Source organism: Perca fluviatilis, chromosome 6 (assembly GCF_010015445.1).
Source record: "Perca fluviatilis chromosome 6, GENO_Pfluv_1.0, whole genome shotgun sequence".
NCBI lineage: Eukaryota > Metazoa > Chordata > Actinopteri > Perciformes > Percidae > Perca > Perca fluviatilis.
In genome coordinates, this window is record NC_053117.1 from 36,177,893 (window position 1) to 36,197,785 (window position 19,893).

At 41.3% G+C, this 19,893-nt stretch overlaps 1 protein-coding gene across 1 annotated transcript in view; it reads left to right on the plus strand.

The window, feature by feature from the left end:
- The first annotated feature begins 336 nt into the window (after positions 1-336).
- Positions 337-19,893, plus strand: part of cemip2 (cell migration inducing hyaluronidase 2) — a 39,390-nt gene continuing 19,833 nt past the window's right edge. Inside the window, exons 1-6 of the mRNA XM_039803579.1 lie at positions 337-583; positions 3,041-3,392; positions 6,215-6,355; positions 6,529-7,096; positions 16,463-16,632; positions 18,244-18,435. Of these exons, the coding sequence (XP_039659513.1) occupies positions 3,059-3,392; positions 6,215-6,355; positions 6,529-7,096; positions 16,463-16,632; positions 18,244-18,435 (1,405 nt within the window). The 5' untranslated portion in view covers positions 337-583; positions 3,041-3,058. The remainder of the gene's footprint in view (positions 584-3,040; positions 3,393-6,214; positions 6,356-6,528; positions 7,097-16,462; positions 16,633-18,243; positions 18,436-19,893) is intronic.

The following is a 19,893-nucleotide window of genomic DNA, read 5'->3' on the forward strand; positions in this document are numbered from 1 at the left end:
GTAAAATGACAAGCTATAAAATACACTAGCCACAAGGCTAGTAGGCTAATACAAAAATTATAGTAATATTTCTATTAATACAACTACAACCTAAAACATAACACATTTGGCTAGTAAATTGTGCATAGTATTTTTAAAATCCAGGTAAATGCCCGGTACTTACCTTACCACTACTAGTACTAGTACTACATCGTTATTATCATCACCTTCATCATTACCATCACAATTTCTAAAATTTTTCATCAATCTCATGTCTCTCGGAGCTTCTGCTTTTTTTTTTCTTTTCTTTGTTTATTGTCCGACAGAATGTGAACGCATCACCACTTCCTCTTTCTGAAGCCGCGCCTGGTTTCCTCTCTGTGGGGCAGGGGGCTGACCGAGACCGACCGACTGCCGGACCATCAGCAAGAAAAAAAACACCATGTGAAGGAAAAGTATATATAAAAAAAAGGGACACGAAAAGCAAACTTGCGAGGGTGAAGAACATATTCATTCGTCTCGCCATCACCGGGTCAGCGTTTTTAACGGCTCGGCAGAGAGCGAATGGACAGAGCGGGAGAGGAGCTGGACAGTCTCACCAACGGTAACGTTAACTCACGAGCCCACCGTCTGTCCCAACCGCTTACATTGTGTCTGTGTCTGTCTGTCAGCCGTTGGGTGGTGGTGTTAAGAGAATTCCCCGTGTTAAGGTGAGGTATGTTTTTTTGTGTAGAGGCTTCTCGTGCGGGTTAATAAGACCGTAAAACGTGACAATTACTGCATGTTGTGTGTCCAAGCTAATGTTTAAAAGTTGTATATGCAGTGTGAAGCTGTTGCTGTGTGTCCCATCTGCAATTTTATTTTACCTTTACTGCCAAAGTGGAGAAAAGCCCCCTGTAATTAAAACGAAAATATTTTTTAAATGTTAAATGTTATTCTTTAGAGTTATCCTTCGTTGTGAAAAGTCGGTGATAAATTACCAAAACATAGCTAGCTATAGTAACGTTAGTGTTTGGAAGGCGTCACTTCGACCAAAACAAGACCATAATTCAACATAAGTCATTAAGTATAAGTAATGAAATCTGACCCTTTAACACGCCTTATTTGACAGCCGTATTAATCAATGCGAGCCAACTCGCTCACTCTACTAATGCTGTACGCGTGGTAATATTGAGGTAGCTAACTTAGCTGTAAGAGTTGTGAGAGCTCTGTTTAGGCTTATAGTTTAGGAAACACGTGGCTTACACGTTTGTCACACTGCCAATTTCGATTTCCAAAGTACAGGATGATTTTACAGCTGATGAATGTGCGAGGGTCTGTCCCGCTTTGACTCCAGTGTTTCCCCCTAAACATCTGTTTGATATTTCAGTTCAGTAGCTCTGAAATCAGGAAAATATGAGAGTGAGGGAGGCAACGAGTGGGTCCCTGGTTAATAGGGTATAAATGAGGTCCAAGAGCAGCTGTGATTAGTGTATTTTCAAGAAGTTTATCAGTCCCGAGGTGAGTAAATCCACAAGTCTTTATGCTCTAATAGGTCAGTTAGTAGCAGGGCCAAGTGAGCTATTTTCATGGTGAGGAATGTGAACAAAAACATAGCTTGAGATAGGGTTATAAGATAGTGTTACAAAGACTGATTTGGGATCATCCCATCACAGGGCTCCCACTGAGTCTGTCTGAGGCGCAGACCGTGATAATATGGACATCTAAAATAAGGTGTAATCAGCATGCCTTTCTTGATGACCTTGCCGGGACAATTATCAGCCAAAGTCCTCCCGAATAACTGGTCCAGAGACACTGTGACGGGATGGTTCAGGTTGAAGTGGGTGAAACAGCTGCTGTTGGGCCGAGCATATCTTGTGGCCTACATACAATAAATGACTGAGCCCTTGTCAAGCAGCCCTTAACTGTACATTGCTTTGTTAATGAGTTGAAGAGGTTTGTTGTGCTCTGGGGCTAAAATGATGACTAATTAGCTTGGCAGGACAATGGTCTTGTGTGTGTGTGTGTGTGTGTGTGTGTGTGTGTGTGTGTGTGTGTGTGTGTGTGTGTGTGTGTGTGTGTGTGTGTGTGTGTGTGTGTGTGTGTGTGTGTGTGTGTGTGTGTGTGTGTGTGTGCGTGCGCGTGCGTGAAGCGCTGATACACACATTGGAATGATTTAAAGTCTCAGAGTCGTAACTTTGGTTCAAGTTTTGGACAATTGTTGCAGTTTTGCACTTTAACAACCTCTTAAAAAGATTGGGTCTTCCATCAAGTCATGTGGCCAGAATCTGACATTTGAAAGCTTGAACTTCCTGACTCTTGTTTATGAAGACCTATGGAAGCAAGCTGTGGTACAGGAATAGGATGTTAAAGAAAAGTGTCATTGAAGCCTTTTTTCTGCAGCGTCATTTCCTTTACACCTGTGTGTGTGTGTGTGTGTGTGTGTGTGTGTGTGTGTGTGTGTGTGTGTGTGTGTGTGTGTGTGTGTGTGAAAGTGAGCGCAGACCCGAGCTGGCGCACTCTCCTCCTTCCCTACTGTAATTGGTGCCATCTGTTTTGGCTGTGTTTAACGTACTCTTAGGAATGTTGCGATCCATTATTCAAAACCTCCTGCGTCGCTGTGGACAAGAGCAGCCAATGTCACTCTGACCGCTACGTTGACTGTTTTTGAGTAAAAGATTTCCCCAGAATCAGCCCTCTTTCTTCCTTCGCCTCCTACTGTTTTGACTCTCATTTTATGAGCTCTTTTTAGTGTCTTCTTCTTCCTCCTTCTTGACCTCTTCTGTCTGATCTTTTTTATGCACTCCTTCTTGTTTTATAGCCTTAACACTTCATTTTGCTATGTTACCAACTTATGCTTACAACGTATGCTCTAAACTGTGCATTTTGAAATAATTGTGCTGACAACAATCAAATGACTTCAGTTTGAAATGCGTGTTCGTTTTTTTTAGTTGATACAAAATTGAATGTGACAGACGGTGTGAAAGTAAATCAAGTAGATTTGTAATTTGCAGTCTTTGACAGTACCCCCCAAAAGAAAAACATCCTCAGAGAATCCACATTGTCATTTTTCTTCTCACAGGTAGCAGACGCAAATACCATGCCGACGAGTGATGGCCCCACCCGCTTACCGGTCTTCGTGGCTCCGCCCCACGGAAACCACCAGAGGTCTCCAGGTTATGTCCCTGGTCGGGTGGCTCCAGTCCGCTCGCCGCCGCCTGCCAAAGCTCCGCCGCCTCCACCGATGAAACCTCACGGCCCCCCACCAGAGCGACCTGTCCCTTTCAACCTGTCAGAGGAGAACCAGCGTAGGGAGCGTGCCCAGAGCCTCCAGCAAAGAAAGAACACAGTTATCTGTTTTGGAGTGTCGATGGGGGCTTTCTTCCTCACCCTCATCCTCGTCCTTAGTCTCACAGGTGGAGATGTGTTAGACGGTCAGTATTACGAATTACTAATTGAAACGTTTATGTTAATTTTTTTTTTTAAATATATCCATTTATGTGACTTTATGTAAAGTCTTCAAGAACTTCTAGCAAGTCCAGTTGCCTTTGCTTATTACAGAGATCTCTTTATGTAACCCATTGCTTCTCAATTAGCTGCATATGTTTGCTGCTACCAACTGTGTTATTAGGGATGGAGCGGTTTAAGTAAAAATCTGAATCGTTCGGTCTACTAGTCAAGGTTCGGGGCATGTAGCCTATGTGTGTATTTTTTGGTTTATTTTAGCCTCAGATTTCAGTGAAAAAAGGATTGTGCGGGAAGAAATAAAGTCAAATAAAGTTATTGGGTGAAACCGCAGTTGGCACGGATGAGGTGCCGAGTGCAGCTGTCAGTCTCTTTAAACATGCTCTCCATGCAGATTCAGACAGGACAATAACATAACAATAACTAGAGCTGGCAATATATCGATATTATATTGATATCGGGATATGAGACTAGATATCGTCTTCGATTTTGGATATTGTAATATGGCATAAGTGTTGTCTTTTCCTGGTTTTAAAGGCTGTATTACAGTAGATCATTTTCTGAACTCACCAGTCTGTTGTAACTCTTCCGTTATTTGCCTTTAACCACTCACCGGTAGTCATTATATCCACATTACTGATGATTATTTATCAAAAATCTCATTGTGTAAATATTTTGTGAAAGCACCAATAGTCAACACTACAATATCATTGTGGTATCGATATTGAGGTATTTGTCAAAAATATTGTGATATTTGATTTTCTCCATATCGCCCAGCCCTAACAATAACGTAATATAACCAAAGCATTTGGGTGGGGTTATAGCGAAAGATATGCACTCGGGTCGGATGCAGGGTTTCAGAATATGATTAAAGTAACGCGGATATTACTATAATATCCTCCGACATTTCAGGAACACAGTAAATCCCAAAACTCTTTTTCTTGAAGAGGAAAAATTAAATGGAAAAAATTGGTGCTTTGTTTTGAAACCGTGTACTGAGTGTGTTTGGATCATGTTGCACTTGTTTGTTTTATTGTGTGTTAAAATAACACAGTGGTACTCTTCCTTCTGATAAGAAAAACATCCAGCCATATACCTTTCATTGTATTTAAAGTACTTTACTTTTTAGTGGAGAACTAATACAGAACTGAGAACTGACATGTTATATGCTGCTATTGATTAAAAAAAAGTCTAGTGCTGCTTCACTTTATGTTAAAGCCTCTGAACAAAGGTGATTTCAGGTTTTGTGGCTGATTAGACCTCTGCTCAGGTTAAAGGTGAGCTGGAGGTTAGGTGGGAATTTATTAGGTCACAAATCTTTTCTACCAATAAGTAATAATAATGAAACAACTGGCATTTGTCCTGCCCTAAAAAGGTGCAACAAAGCTATCAAGAGACTCAGGAAGATGTCAATCAATCGGTCTATACACACCCACACAGTCCTGGAAGGAGGGCTAGTCAGACAGCTTAACTGAAAACACCTGTATGGGTGTTCAGTCTTTAACGGCCTGAGTCTACTGTATAATGTGGACTTTTTTTTCCTTCCAGAAAAATGTTTTTTTTTGTGTGTGATTGTTGCGGGCAAAAATCCTTGATTATGCGGCACGTTTTCTTAAAAAATGTGATGGAATATGCGGGATATTTATGCAATTTTATGTGATGAAATTGTGGAAACTTGCAAAAATTGCCGTTTGATGAAAAAGAGAAAAAAATAAGTGTTTCCCCAACACCCTGCTTTTCGATGATGTTCACATCGCGTAATTAAGTCACTTCATTATGTTCCCATGGCAACAATGGAAAATGGCTGCTCTTGTGTGAAGTAAACGCAATATTTTTCAACTTTCTGCTAAGATATATGTGACTTTTTTGCAACGAAAATGCGGGGATTATGAAATCATGCAAGCCCTGCATATTTTGCGCGGAAATCGGCAATTTATTCGGCGAAAGTGTGGCGTATTTGAAAAAATGTCCTTTCCTTTACTGTGTTATATATCTTTCTGTGCACGTTATAGGTTTACAAAGTGAAAAAGCCCAAAGTCCCCCCCCCCCCCAAAGGGACTTACCATCTCCAACAGAAAACACTGTTCACAAACTGCTCCAAACAGCTCTATTGTAGTCCAGCCTTTACTTCAGAGACAAACGTGGTCACTTTGTAACACACGTTATAATGCTCGCCTAGCTGCTAGCGTGGCACGCCCTCATACTCTGCTTCTGACTGGCTAGTAGTCCTTACCTAGCTACCGCGCATGTGCGACTCCCAACAAAGATGGAACAGAAGTGTGATGCCTCACTCTGTAGCTAAAACAGAGAGCTCAACACACAGGGTGAAAAGAGGAGCTGCAGCAATCTGCAGTACAACAAAAATATGGTGTTTTTTGAAAATTAAACCATGTAAACCTTTTCTGACATAACCTCTAAATACACTTATCAACCTGAAAATGAGTATATAATATGAACACTTTGAAATAACAAAGCATTTTTTTTCTTTGCAAGCATTGAAAAACCTATATCTTTATCTTTTAACTAAGATTTTACGACGAAGAAGTGTTTTTATTTTTATTTTTTTTTAAGTGTTTCTTATATTCTTAGCCAGAGGCAAACAGTACAGTACTCCTCTGTACCAAAAACGTCGAATGAAACCAAAAACCGGTCCGTGATCCCAAAACCGTAATAGGAACCGAAACCGTGAATTTTGTGTACCGTTCCACCCCTAATCTCTGTGTATTTGTTTGGACATCCTAATGAAAAGTATGAGGTTCTGAAGTTTGTCACTGATTGGTCATGTGTGCAGAGAATTGTCCGGACCACAACTTGTCCCTGAGTAGCTGGAAGCCAGGCCACCAACCAGAGAAGGACGTTGTTGTCAGGAGGGGACATTTGTTTAGATTGGATGCTTCTGCTACCTTCCGTACCCTAACCATCCAGTCCGGAGGTAAGCCCATCAACGTGCATGTCAAGTAGCGTTTTGAGTTGTGACATTGATAGATTCACGTTAATTGAATATGAGGAGCGACATTCTTCAGCAGATAAAGTTCAGCTTATGGATGTGTGGATGTAACATACAGCACAAAATAACTCGTGTTTTTTTCCTCTGCCTCTTCACAGGTAAGGTGGTTTTTGCAGACAACGCTGACGGCTCCAAAAACATAACCTTGAGAACACGGCACATCCTTATAGAAGATGGTGGAGCCCTTCACATCGGTGGTCCCAAATGTCGCTACCGCTCTCGCGCCACCATTGCCCTTGTGGGTCGCTCTGACGACAAGGCAGTCCCTGAGGTGCCTGGCATGGGGCGCAAGTTCATAGGCGTCACGGCCGGTGGGACTCTGGAGCTACACGGCACCGAGAGAGTTTCCTGGACTCTTCTGACCCGAAGTGTCCCGGCCACCGGTCTGGCAACAGCGGGTCATGCCTTCCAGCGGAACTTCAGCAGAGGCATCAACTTGCGTGTGGTGGACCAGGACACGGCTGCTTTGCTGTTGTCTGAACGCTACGACACACACGAGTCTCGTAATGACAGCTGGCGGCTTACCCAGCTGCTGGGGACCCTGCCGGCGGGCCGCATTGTCACTCTGGCTGTAGGAGACTCGGCTGTCAAAAGTCTTTTGGACGAAACCAAGAAGGCCATTGAAGAGAAGCTCGGCAGCAGCTTTGTCCGTGATCTCAAGTACAGGTAAATCACGCCAATTTATGAATATGGAAAATAAGGGCTGGGGTATTATATGGATGTTATATAGAAATCGAGATATGAGGCTAGATATCGTCTTACATTTTGGATAGTTTTGGAAGTGTTGTCTCTTCCTGGTTTTGAAGGCTGCGTTACAGTAAAGTAGGGGTGGGGGAAAAAATCGATACAGCATAGTATCGCGATATTTTTTCGTGGCAATACTGTATCGATAAACAGACGCCAAGTATCGATCTTTTATGATATATGTGTTGGTCAGTCTGTCTGCTTGACAATCCCATTTTGCAGCAATAAAATTGAAGTGAGATGAACAGACAGAGAAATGTATCTCTTTAGATAAAACCGATGTTGACAAAATTTTCCTTTGGGGACATCATTTGAAACTGGGAAAATTTGAAGTTGGAAAAAAGGTAATGAATTGCAATATATCGCAGAATATTGCAATATGTTTTAAATCGCAATAATATTGTATCGTGACATAAGTATAGTGATGATATCGTATCGTGAGGCCTCTGGTGATTCCCACCCCTACAGTAAAGTAACGTAATTTTACCAGACTGTTCTGGCTGTTCTGTATTTGCCTTTACCCACTTAAGCATAGTCTCCACATCACTGTTGATTAGAGGTGTGAATCTTCACTGATCTCCTGATTCGATCACGATTATCGTGTAAGTGATTCAATATCTCGATGCGTCAAATACATTTTTCTATTAAAGCCATATAGGATATTTAATTCATAGCTTTTCAAGCTTCAAAGATTCTGCAGTGCTCTAATGCTAAATACATTGGATACATAAAACTACAGCACTGAGCACACGGCACGTCCTGAATGTGCAAAACATAACAGAATATATAAACAGAAAGGTTGTTAGGCCTACATTAAATTGTAAACAGAAATAATCGATTATTGCCCAGCCAATTATCGATGCAGCATCGTCCACGATTCGATGCATCGATTATTTGATTAATTTCAACACCTCTACTGTTGATCATTTATTACAAATCTCATTGTGTAAATATTTTGTGAAAGCACCATATCCGACCCTACAATATCGCCGCGATATTGATATCAATGTATTTGGTCAAAAATATTGATATTTGATTTTCTCCGTATCGCCCAGCTCTATGGGAAATCCTTGTGCGGACTTGTGAATGATTTATTTTTCAAATCAAATAATGACAATACACGTGGATTGTTTGTTGATGTCGCCGTGGCGAGTGGGTCTGTTGTCACTGCAACTGTAAGAAAAAATGCTTGGGTGGGTTTGTTTCTCAGCTGTGTTGGAGAATGTGCTAGCTCTTGGAGAGTTTGTGTTGGTTCCCCAGTGTGCATTGTCTGGGCCGGTCTTTAGGAGTGTTTTGTTTCTTCTTGGTCTCCTGGGGCTGATAAAGACCGTTAATGTGTTTTGTGTTTAACCACTGAAGTAAGACCCCTCACTTACTTGGACTGACATTTTGTTCGAGGTCCATCCTCCTTGGAAATGTCTCATGTAATTTTTCTTTCTTTTTATCTAAGAAGTTGCCTTGAATTCTTCCTAGTTATTCATCATCCTGTTTCCCCCGCGTTTCCACTATATAATGCTTTGCCAGAAAAGGAAGCGCGTACAGGATGATGGGGTTACGGTCAGAGAGTTTCCAGGATTGTGCAAAAAGTGGTGATTCAGGCGATTTTCTTTTCCGTCGTGCAAAAGGACAGATACTGGAAGTTTGAGTGTCGTCCTGTCCACGTGCCCTAATGCTTTCTTTAAGCACATAAAGTGAGAGAATTGGATTTTTACTAGGGGTGGTACGGTTCACAAAACCCACGGTTCGGTTCGTATCATGGTTTTCGGTTCTGTATGGTTCTTGTTAATTTTTCTTTTAATCTTTCACACTCCAGAATATACTTCAGCATATGATATATTTGTAAAATTAGCATATTGAATGCATGTTGCACAATACATGCACACAGTGGCAGTTCTATATATTGTTTTATTTCATCATAGGTAACATGAAATCCAAAATGTTCCCACACACCAGACTATACCGGGCAGCCTCTCTCCCACTTTTCTGCATGTGACGTGACCTGCAGCGGCAGCACCACACGCCACTTGAGGAGCAGTCGGCTCGGTGTCTCTCAAAATCTGACGAAAATCTTTATATTGACCTTTGTCGATCTGAAATGAAGACAGATTCAGCAACTGCACGGCCTATTTCTCGCTTAAAATGTTTTCAGAAACATGTTTCGGTGAACTATTTTAGTACAATATGAGATCGTATTCTGAACGAGCCGCCATTAAAGTCTGTTTTGAAATTCGGGAGCAGCAAGACCCATGTGACACGATCGTCCAATCAGATGCCATGGGTTGCGTTCGTCAAACTCATCCTGCTCGTCATTTCCAGTAAGTGTTTTAACATAGGTGTCGAAAGTGGGCACTACGGTAGTAAGTAGTTAGTGCACATTAACAGTGTACTGACAAACCGTGCGGCACACACACGCTCCGAACCAAGACTAGCAAACCGAGCGGTTCGAGTGTTTTTTCATGAACCGTACCACCCCTAATTTTTTACTTTACATGACATTGGATCTTCTGTTACTGCCACTCACACACAATATGCACATGTGAGAGTTTTTATTTCATTGGAAAGACTAAGTGCTGCAGCATTTCACTCAGTTATTTGTAGCTCGGCCTGGTTTGGTCCTCGGTTGACTGAAAAGCCAAGCGCTACGCCAGATTCTCCAGTGTCACATTTCGCCTTTGCGTGTGGGTGCCAAGTCCTCAAACAAATCCAATTAAATGGATCAGACGATAGAGCCCCGTTATGTTCAGAGGTGTGTGTGTGTGTGTGTGTGTGTGTGTGTGTGTGTGTGTGTGTGTGTGTGTGTGTGTGTGTGTGTGTGTGTGTGTGTGTAACAATAAGTTAACAGTGTGCACTCTCTTCTAATCCTCTTGCCGTGTAGTATATTTGGGGATTTTTGTCCTTAGCTCTCTGAGGAAACATGTAGCTCACATTTATGAGAGAGCATGCAGTTTAATGTCTCATTAAAGTCACATAATATTAGGCTGAATGACTTTGGGCTCAACGAGTCGGGTGGTAAGGCATCTGACCTATAGGATTGAACGTAATGATGAAGTCTAGATCAGTTTATGACCTGTTGTGTTGCAGACCTATACCAGGGAATGTAGCTGGAACATACTTGAAAACCAATTGTGCTTGTTTTTCGTTATTTTTGCGTCAGTGTTGTAAAACTGTGCATACCTGGGTGCCCAACGGCATGTTACATGGACATCTTTTACCCCTGTGTCTCCAACGGATGCTTGATTTAAAATGCACAATAACAAACTAGCACAATACCCAAATACCTTTTTGAATGTATGTTGATCTTAGGTGCATCAACCACTCTTCCTTCTGATACATGAATGCGTTGGTTCCTGCCTCGTGCCTGTTGACCCCTCTGTCTTTAATCTTTGTCTCTCAGGAGAGCACTCCCACACTTTTATGCTGGTGGTCTGTAGTAGGGCTGGACTATTAATCGAACATTTATCGACATCGGAATTATGAAGCTGTTATGGACGTATTTTTCCCATGATGATAAATTCAATAATTTTTATAAAACTAAAATGTGACTTTTTTTCACAAGACATTTTCATTTCAAGCAATGTGTGCTTTCACTTCAATTTTATACATTTTCAATAAATAGCCATAATAGTTCCCACTTTATGTGTTTCCTTTAGTAATATTTAAATAACAAAAATAAGCACTTTTGAATTAGAAAAAAATATCTCACCTTCAATATTTGAGCCTATTTATAGTGCAAACCTTGCCAATGAACTATGAGAACAAAAAAACAAATCACATCGTTCATTTATCGTTATCAAAGGTAAAATGTGCAATTAATCATGATTTTAATTTTAGGTCCTATCGTGCAGCCCTTGTCTGTAGTGAATTCACCTCTTGCCTCCACACAATTGCTATTTCCGGGCAAACAATGAGGTTGTTAAAAATGCTGGTAAACATCAAATCAGAATACTTTATTGATCCCCTCAGGGAATAATCAAGGATTTAACAAAAGGAAACATCCACTCTTTCTGAACACAGACAGCCACACACTGGGGCTGTAATGACAGTAGATCCGTCCCAGATGGATCCGGTTTGTGTATCAGCGGGGTGTGCAGTGAGACTGCGTAGGGGCTCTTTCATCTACAAGAAGAGATGTTTAGGTTGTGATCATGCTAATGGAAGCAATTATTATGAACAGAGACCGATATTAAAAACAAAGGTGTGTTAGAGTTTACGGCATCACAACTGGCGCTTGTATTCAGAAAGACCTTGTAGGGAAAAAGTAATGTTTTAAGAATTAAGATTCGGAACTACACTTTTTTGTTTTAGGTCACATACGCCTTCAAAAGCACGCCCAATCCCTTTAGCCATCCACACCCTCAAGCTCCTCCGCTCAAATGATTTTGGCCTCTCCTTCTTATAATCATTGTAATTGAATTTTTCAAAAATACATTTCTTGACATTCCTGTTTTTATAAGACAGTGTGCATTGCACACTGTGCAATGAAGTGAGATAGGAGGATTTGGAGCAAAAGTAAAAAGTTGGATTGGAATGAAGTTTGGGATGTGGTAGGTACGCCCATTATTCCTCTGAGCCGTACAAACACCCTTCCTGAAATCCTCTGTGCTCATTGCAATAATCACTTGACTTTCCTGATATCCTTCCTTTAGTTCTCTACCTCTCATTGTCTTTTTATTACATGACATTCACTCTGATATTGAGTTACCTCCTGCTATCCTGGTACAGGCTCATCACAGGCATTCTTCAGGGCATTACACTAGTGAAAAGTGTAATCTCTTTTTCATATACCCCGCACAAGTCTAGTGTCTGTTATCATCTGTAGTATCTATAGTGTGTGTTAGGGGTGGTACGGTTCATGAAAAAACACCCGAACCGCTCGGTTCGCTAGTCTCGGTTCGGAGCATGTGTGTACCGCACGGTTCGTCAGTACACTGTTAATGTGCACTAACCTCTTACTGCCGTAGTGCCCACTTTATACACCTATGTTAAACATTGACATATATATATAAGATGTTAAAACACTAACTGGAAATGACGAGCGGGATGGGCGTGACAAACGCAACCCATGGCAGCTGATTGGACGATCGCGTCACATGGGTCTGGCTGGTCCCTAATTTCAAAATAGACTGTCATGGCGGCTCGTTCAGAATACGATCTCATATTGTACTAAAATAGTTCACCGAAACGGGTTTCTGAAAACATTTTAAGCGAGAAATAGGCCGTGCAGTTGCTGAATCTGTCTTCATTTCAGATCGACAAAGGTCAGTTTAAAAGATTTTCGTCAGATTTTGAGAGACACCGAGCCGACCGCTCCTCAAGTGGAGTGGGGTGCCGCTGCAGGTCACGTCACCTGCAGAAATGTCAAGTGGGAGAGAGGCTGCCCAGAGCTGGAGGATGCGCCAGCGTCGTTTATAGTCTGGTGTGTGGGAACATTTTGGATTTCATGTTACCTATGATGAAATAAAACAATATATAGAACTGCCACTGTGTGCATGTTTTGTGCAACATGCATTCAATATGCTAATTTTAGCTATATATCATATGCTGAAGTATATTCTGGAGTGTTAAAGATTAAAAGAAAAAATAACAAGAACCGTACTGAACCGAAAACCGTGACCCTAAAACCGCGATACAAACCGAACCGTGGGTTTTGTAGACCGGTTACCACCCTAGTGTGTGTGTGTGTTGTGTGTGTGTGTGTGTGTGTGTGTTGTGTGTGTGTGTGTGTGTGTGTGTGTGTGTGTGTGTGTGTGTGTGTGTGTGTGTGTGTGTGTGTGTGTGTGTGTGTGTGTGTGTGTGTCTTTTATCTGACTAGCTGTCACATCTGTAAGATATTAAATAAACCTGATTTTATTGTCCTGTTGACATTTTCTCTGAGACTGGTCCACTGAAGCATGATTTATGGTCCTGCGGAGGCTCCACACAGAGCTTTTGCCGTAGCCTACGTAAGTGGCCTGAAGTTTATACTTGTGCGTTGGTGTGTGCGTTGAGCCGCCATTGTGTGTTTGGGGAGTGGGTGATGGAGCGAGGGAGAAAGTGAGAGAGTGACTGCAATTAGCTTCGGAGCGAGTAGCGATTCTAGAGTCAGAGTGAGAGAAAGGGTTAGCTAACGTTAGCTGTTCCCAGACAACTGAGTTGGTTTTGCCTTTTTTGCTCCCCAAACGCTGCTGCCATCTTTACTCGTGCTGAGTTTTTAAATTCCAGCGGATGATATGTATACGACTTGCCTCCCTGACTGGCTTTGGGAGGGGCGGAGGGGCGGATGAGTGCGTGCGCGTGTCATTCGGAACACAAGACAAAATAAGAGTGTTCTTGCAAAACTGAACATGGCAAAATAATCGTTTTTTCTCGATTATACTATTTTGGTGATCGTTGGGAGCCAAAATTGAAATTCAATTAATTGCACAGCCCTAGTCTCCCCTGTTGCTTTCTGACCATGGAGGGAAATCTGTAGCAGGAAAAGTTAACCCTCGCCTTGATTTCATGTTGTTTATGAAGAAGAAGAAGAACCAGGAAATGAGTAGGGGGAAATTCAACGCTACCATGCCATGGCCGCAACGTGTAGTTACATTTTTCCAGAGGTGCACGTCAGGCTACGGCGTAGGGTCCAGCATAGGTTGGAGTCTCCACATACCTACGTACGTAGCCATTGCGTGTCACAAATAATGGGTCATGTTTGGTGCAACGTTATATTCTCAGTAATAGCATTTGACATAAAACTAAAAGACTGATTAAATAGGCTATATGAATTACCATTAACTACTCAGTGAGTCTGTAAAAGGATTAAAACACTGTTATTTGCGATTGTGTTGGAGCATTAGCATGAGCCAGGTTTAAGACGAAACAAGTGACATTATATTGCAATAATGAGTGTTGGCAGTGAGTTTGCAGAAATTTTATGCTAAAGTTCTAGGTCATTAATTTGTTATCCAAAGAGAATCTACGGAAAACTAAGACCCAGAACCTAATCAGTTGTTGTTCTTTTGATACAGATGTGTGACACTAATCTATGTAGCTTTTAGCTAGCCAGCAAACAATTTAATGTTTTGTTTTATTAAGGAATAGCTCCAGGCTAACCGACTTTTTTAGCTAGCTAACAATGTGTAATGTAATGTTTTGTTAAGGAATAGCTACAGGCTAACCAACTGACTTTTTTAGCTAGCAAACAATTAGTGTGTCTCAAATCGCGCACTTCCCTTAGTGCACTTACTGAAGTGCACTTCGTACACTATGTACTTACTTGCATAGTGCGTAAAATTTGACAGGGGAGTGTTGTCTCAAATCGCGCACTGCCTTATGTACTTACAATGTGTAATATTTTTTTTTAAGGAATAGCTACAGGCCAACTACCTGACTTTTCAGCTAGCTAGTTTAGGAAAAGATGCGACCAATTCTACTTCGGCTCAACAGGCCAGAGTCTTTTTTGCCTCCACCGGTCACTTCTAACGGTTTCCCCTTTATTTTTGTGTTCGTTGAAAGGCAGACCAGGAAATGAATACTCAGGATTTGTTCAGTTAAACTATAACAGTCTTTAGTAAAATGATATTGCAAGCAGGCAATCATATGCATATGGATCAGCCGCTCCTTCGAGACTTTCTCTCCCTAACCACCAACAAAGTCTCTCCGGGTCCGACACCGGACCTTTCTTTTCCCTATTCTTTTATTCATCTTCAGGTTCCTCCTCCCGCCATTGCGTCTGGGCCGCCAATCGGTTGGTTATCACTCAGACTTTCTGTCTCCGAGAAGATGACGAAGTTGCACGCTAGCCTTGGGATCGCTCTCATTCTCTTCTTCTCTCATGGCCTAAAGATTGTCTGTTACTTTAAGATATTTCGTTAGGTGCATTTTGTTCCAAATGTTTATCAAACAAATCAGGAGCACTTTTGCTTCACTAAATTTGAACAAGTCTTATCTTACACATGCCAGACAGGAGGCCATCCCAGGCTACAGGACATTCTTATTCTAAACTCAATATATTTCTACACTAGCAAACAATTAAATATTTTGTTATGGAATACAGAGCAGCACACAAATTAACGGTTTACCCCCCTCTTTTATAGCCTACTTACTAGATCCCGACAGCACATAAAACTTTTGGTTAACATCAATAAACTTGGATTTACTAAACCCACACATCACTGCTTAATTTTTCATCAGGATTTACTCACTTTAAACCTAGTTTTGCTAAACTCTGATTAGAACTAATCTGAAATTAAATGAATCCTTGTTAGGGCAACACAGCCTGAAATTTCAGTCCTGGGTTTAGAATTAGTGTTTGAGTGAAAAGCAATTGATCGATGTGGCTAGTGGGAGGGGAGGGGGGGTTTGTGCTTTGACACTTTGAAAAAAAGAAAGGAAAATATGCATTGTATGAGCATTTCTGTGTTTGTGATTGAACTTCAATGAAATATTGGAGAGAAAAGCAATTGATCTTGTATTAAAGTTTTGTAAACAATACAAATGCCACTATATGAGGACTGGCGAGTTATGTCGGCCGTCCTACACACAGAATATGCCAGGCAGACGCACAGCTGACAACCTCGCAGGTGGATGCGGTGAAGAGAGGCTCAGACACACGCTCGTTATCGCGGTAGGGCTGCACAATATATCATATTTTTATCGTTCTCGCAATATCAACTGCCGCAATAAACGCATCGCGAAAGGCTGCAACATATCGCGAAAGATGCTCAGAGATTTTTTGTTAGTTGAAAGAAAATATCAGTAGAAAATTGCACTTTAAAATGTAGCTGTCATTCTTTTTTGGGGGGGCCTTTTATGTTCAATTCAATGTTCAAGAAAATAATGTTGGAAATTATTTTTTTATCTTTAATTTAACAAACCATTTGTTTCATTTTAGCAGAATACTGAAAGCAGCAGAAAGGCAGAACTGAGTACACTTTAATATTTTATATATATATAAATATAAATATCGTGATATTTGATTTCCTCCATATCGCCCAGCCCTATTGCATATATCATATTTTTCTCATATCGTGCAACCCTACTCTGCGGACTTGTGTTGGTCGTGCAAGCGGTTCCAGGAAAGTGACAATGCACGCAACATCGTGGCTGCCAGCCGGTAAAAGTCCACAGCTGTTGGTGGATGCAGAAAGTATGTCCAAGACTGGCAGACGCGTGAACTAAGAGTCGTTGCCTGTTTGTCGTAGCGGTTAGTGATCGGTTGACAATGGTCAGCCATTGGTCAGAAAACAAAAGTATCCTTCATAATGTCTGAAAACGACATATTTCTGTCTTTCCTCACTTTTCTTTTTGTCCCTCTGGTCTCTCCAGACAGGCGTGGGCTTTGGTCTCGGTTGTTGGCGGTGGTAACGCGTCATGCACGGAGGACGTTAGGGAACACGAAAACCACGACACCGGAGGGAGAGCTCTGGCAAGACGGAACTTCACCACCGTGGACGGAGTGGCCTTCTCGGTCACCGCCTACAGCGAGTGGAAGAATGGTAGGAAACAGCTTATCATGACAATTTCAAAACTCATTTAAACATACATGGTTCAGTGTTGAGTGCAACTAGAAATGATGATGATGATTATTATTATTATTATTATTATTATTATTATTATTATTTTAGTGCTTAGTTTTAGGGGTGGGAATCACGATACGGCCTCATCACGATACTTACGTCACGATACGATTAAACATATTGCAATATTCTGCGATATATTGCAATGTATTACCTTTTTTCCAACTTCAAATTTTTCCCAATTTCAAATGATGTCCCCAAAGGAAAAATTTGTCAACATCTGTTTTATCTAAAAAAATACATTTCTCTGTCTGTTCATCTCACTTCAATTTTATTGCTGCAAAATGGGATTGTCAAGCAGACAGACTGACCAACACATATATCATAAAAGATCGATACTTGGCGTCTGTGTATCGATACAGTATTACCACGAAAAATATCGCGATACTATGCTGTATCGATTTTTTTCACCCACCCCTGCTTAGTTTATGCCGTCTGTCATTTTTGTCTAGGTTGTCTAAGTTTTAAGGATTATTTCTGGGCATTTCTGCCTTTTAATCACTAGGACAGAAAGGGAAGAGAGAGGGGGAAGAGGGGGAACCCTGGGCCTCTGCATCGATGAATAAAGCTCTACATACGGGCGTGTGTTCTACCAACTGAGCTACCCGGGCACCCATAGGTTGTCTAAGTATAATGCTATTTGTCCGTAATTATTCACAATGACAAGCTTTAGTAGCATGGAAGCTGTTCAGGTGAAATTGACAGGTTTCTCTAGCTTTAAAATGGTAAAGGGTTTAGAGGAAGGTGACAGGTCGACGAATGAGGTTTACCACATGCCAGCTGCTTTACAGATCAATCATTTGAACATGAAAGACATTCTTGTGCCTGACTGGGTGACCGTTGTTTTGTGACCATGCCGCTTTGACCATTAGCTTAGCTGCACCATTAGGTCTTCAGGCAGTTGTAACTGTGTGTGTGTGTGTGTGTGTGGGGTTTGGGTGAGGCGCTAGCACACCCTCTGGCTTTATTTATTGCGGCCGTGCATGTCCACACCTTTTTTTAAATACATTTTGACAGTGGCTCAACTTTACTGTGGACCATAAAGTATAAAATGATGGTTTCCTGGGGTGATCTAACTCTCTTTACACAAGAATGTTGGTTGGTATTGCCCACAGTGGGACAATATTAATAACTGCTGAACACAAACAATGAATTTCTTTTCTTTGCTTCACAATATCTCAGGGGTTATTGAGCTATTCTGAAGCCAGGATCTAAATTGCTATTCAGTGTAAATGTTGGTGTACTGTAGAAAAACAAATGTCCACTGTTATCCTCATGTCTGTCCTTCCTAATTGATGGGTATTAAGATCAAATTGACTAATCTTAGTGTTATATTATTTTGCTCCAGTTTTAATGGAAACGCGTAACAATATATTATTTTTATCTTGAAGAGAGCCTTCGTAAAATACTTTACGGCTAGGCATAACACATCATCATACATCAGTTTTAGTTTCTTGTCCGTCATGTTTCTTTTAAATGAGGTGCCCCCCTCCCTCTCTCTCTCCCTCTCCCTCTCCCTCTCCCTCACAGGTTTCCCCATCACAGGCTTCCAGGTGGATGCTGTGGACCAGGTGGTGCTGAATCTGCAGGACAAAGTGCAGCCGACCTGGCAACCCGGGGATCAGATTGTAGTTGCCAGCACAGACTACTCCATGCACCAGGCTGAAGAGTTTACCTTGTTGCCCTGTCCTCGCTGCACCAGCAGGCAGGTCAGGATACAAGGTGAGGTGTGTGTGTGTGTGTGTGTGTGTGTGTGTGTGTGTGTGTGTGTGTGTGTGTGTGTGTGTGTGTGTGTGTGTGTGTGTGTGTGTGTGTGTGTGTGTGTGTGTGTGTGTGTGTGTGTGTGTGTGTGTGTGTGTGTGTGTGTGTGTGTGTGTGTGTGTGTGTGTGTGTGTGTGTGTGTGTGTGTGTGTCCTTTGAGGGTCAACTGCAGATATTTTGATCAACACAGTTCTTGTAAAACAAAAATAAAAAGGAAGTGATATATGGGAAGTACAGAGATTTCATATTTGAAACTTATGAGAAGATCTTACACCAATTTGTCATTATAGTCAACAAACATGACTGGCAGATGTGCTACTAATCCTGAGGTCCAGAGAGATCTAATTTCCTGTTCAGCTGATATGGAGACGTAAGGTTATTGGGGGAGGCTCAAAAGAGATTGTCAGCTTGTGTTTTTATAGTAACCTTGTCTTATAATAACCACAGTGTTTTTTTTATAGATTTAGATACATTGCCTCTGTTTCACATCCCCCTCCCTCCCTTCTTCATCCCCTCTAATGGTTTCTCTCTAACAATCTGTCTGGACATGTTTCCCGATCTCATTCCACTGTTGTCAACAAACGCCAACTCCCTTCCCTGGAGAGAAAGGTGTATTAGTTTTCTTGTGTTGCTGCCGTGAGGAATTGCAGCTGGAGCTTTGCGTTATCAGTGGCAGCTGCACCCTGTAGGCATGGGTACTTTCTGCATCGTCAAAGAGCTGATTATTTTGTGTCTCGTATGAATTTGATTACCTTTTACTTTACCATGTCTATTATTTTGGTTGGTTGGTTTTGGGGCATGGGTAGATGTTTATGTTTGAGTGTGTGCTGCTAGGCATACTTCCTGTGGTTTGACAGTTGGAAGCCCATCATTTTTGGAAATACAATACCTTAGTTAAGTTTAAAAGTGTTTTAAAGTGCTGATATTATGCTTTTTGGCTTTTTCCCTTTCCTTTATTGTGTTATGTCTTTTTGTTCAGGTTATAGGTTTACAAAGTGAAAAAGCCCAAAGTCCACTCCAAAGGGACTTACCATCTCCAACAGAAAACACTAGTGATGCACCGAAATGAAAATTCTTGGCCGAAACCGAAAACCGAAAAAAGAGGAAACCAAGACCGAAAACCGAAACACCGAAAGAAATTAAGCCAATTATTAGTACCATTGCATTTATGGCTATGACTGTGTACTAACTTTACTAAAATCAAGGGATTGCAATTGTATAAATTAATATTAAAGTTTAATAAAAAAAATATCTATCAGAAATATGGCTACAATCTGATAGTCACATACAGTATACAGTAGCCTAAGAACAGAATAGCTTACCTATTATTATTATTATTATTATTATTATTATTATTATTATTATTATTTGAGGCACTTTCTTGCAGGATTTCACTGAACATATCAGACAACGAGGGTG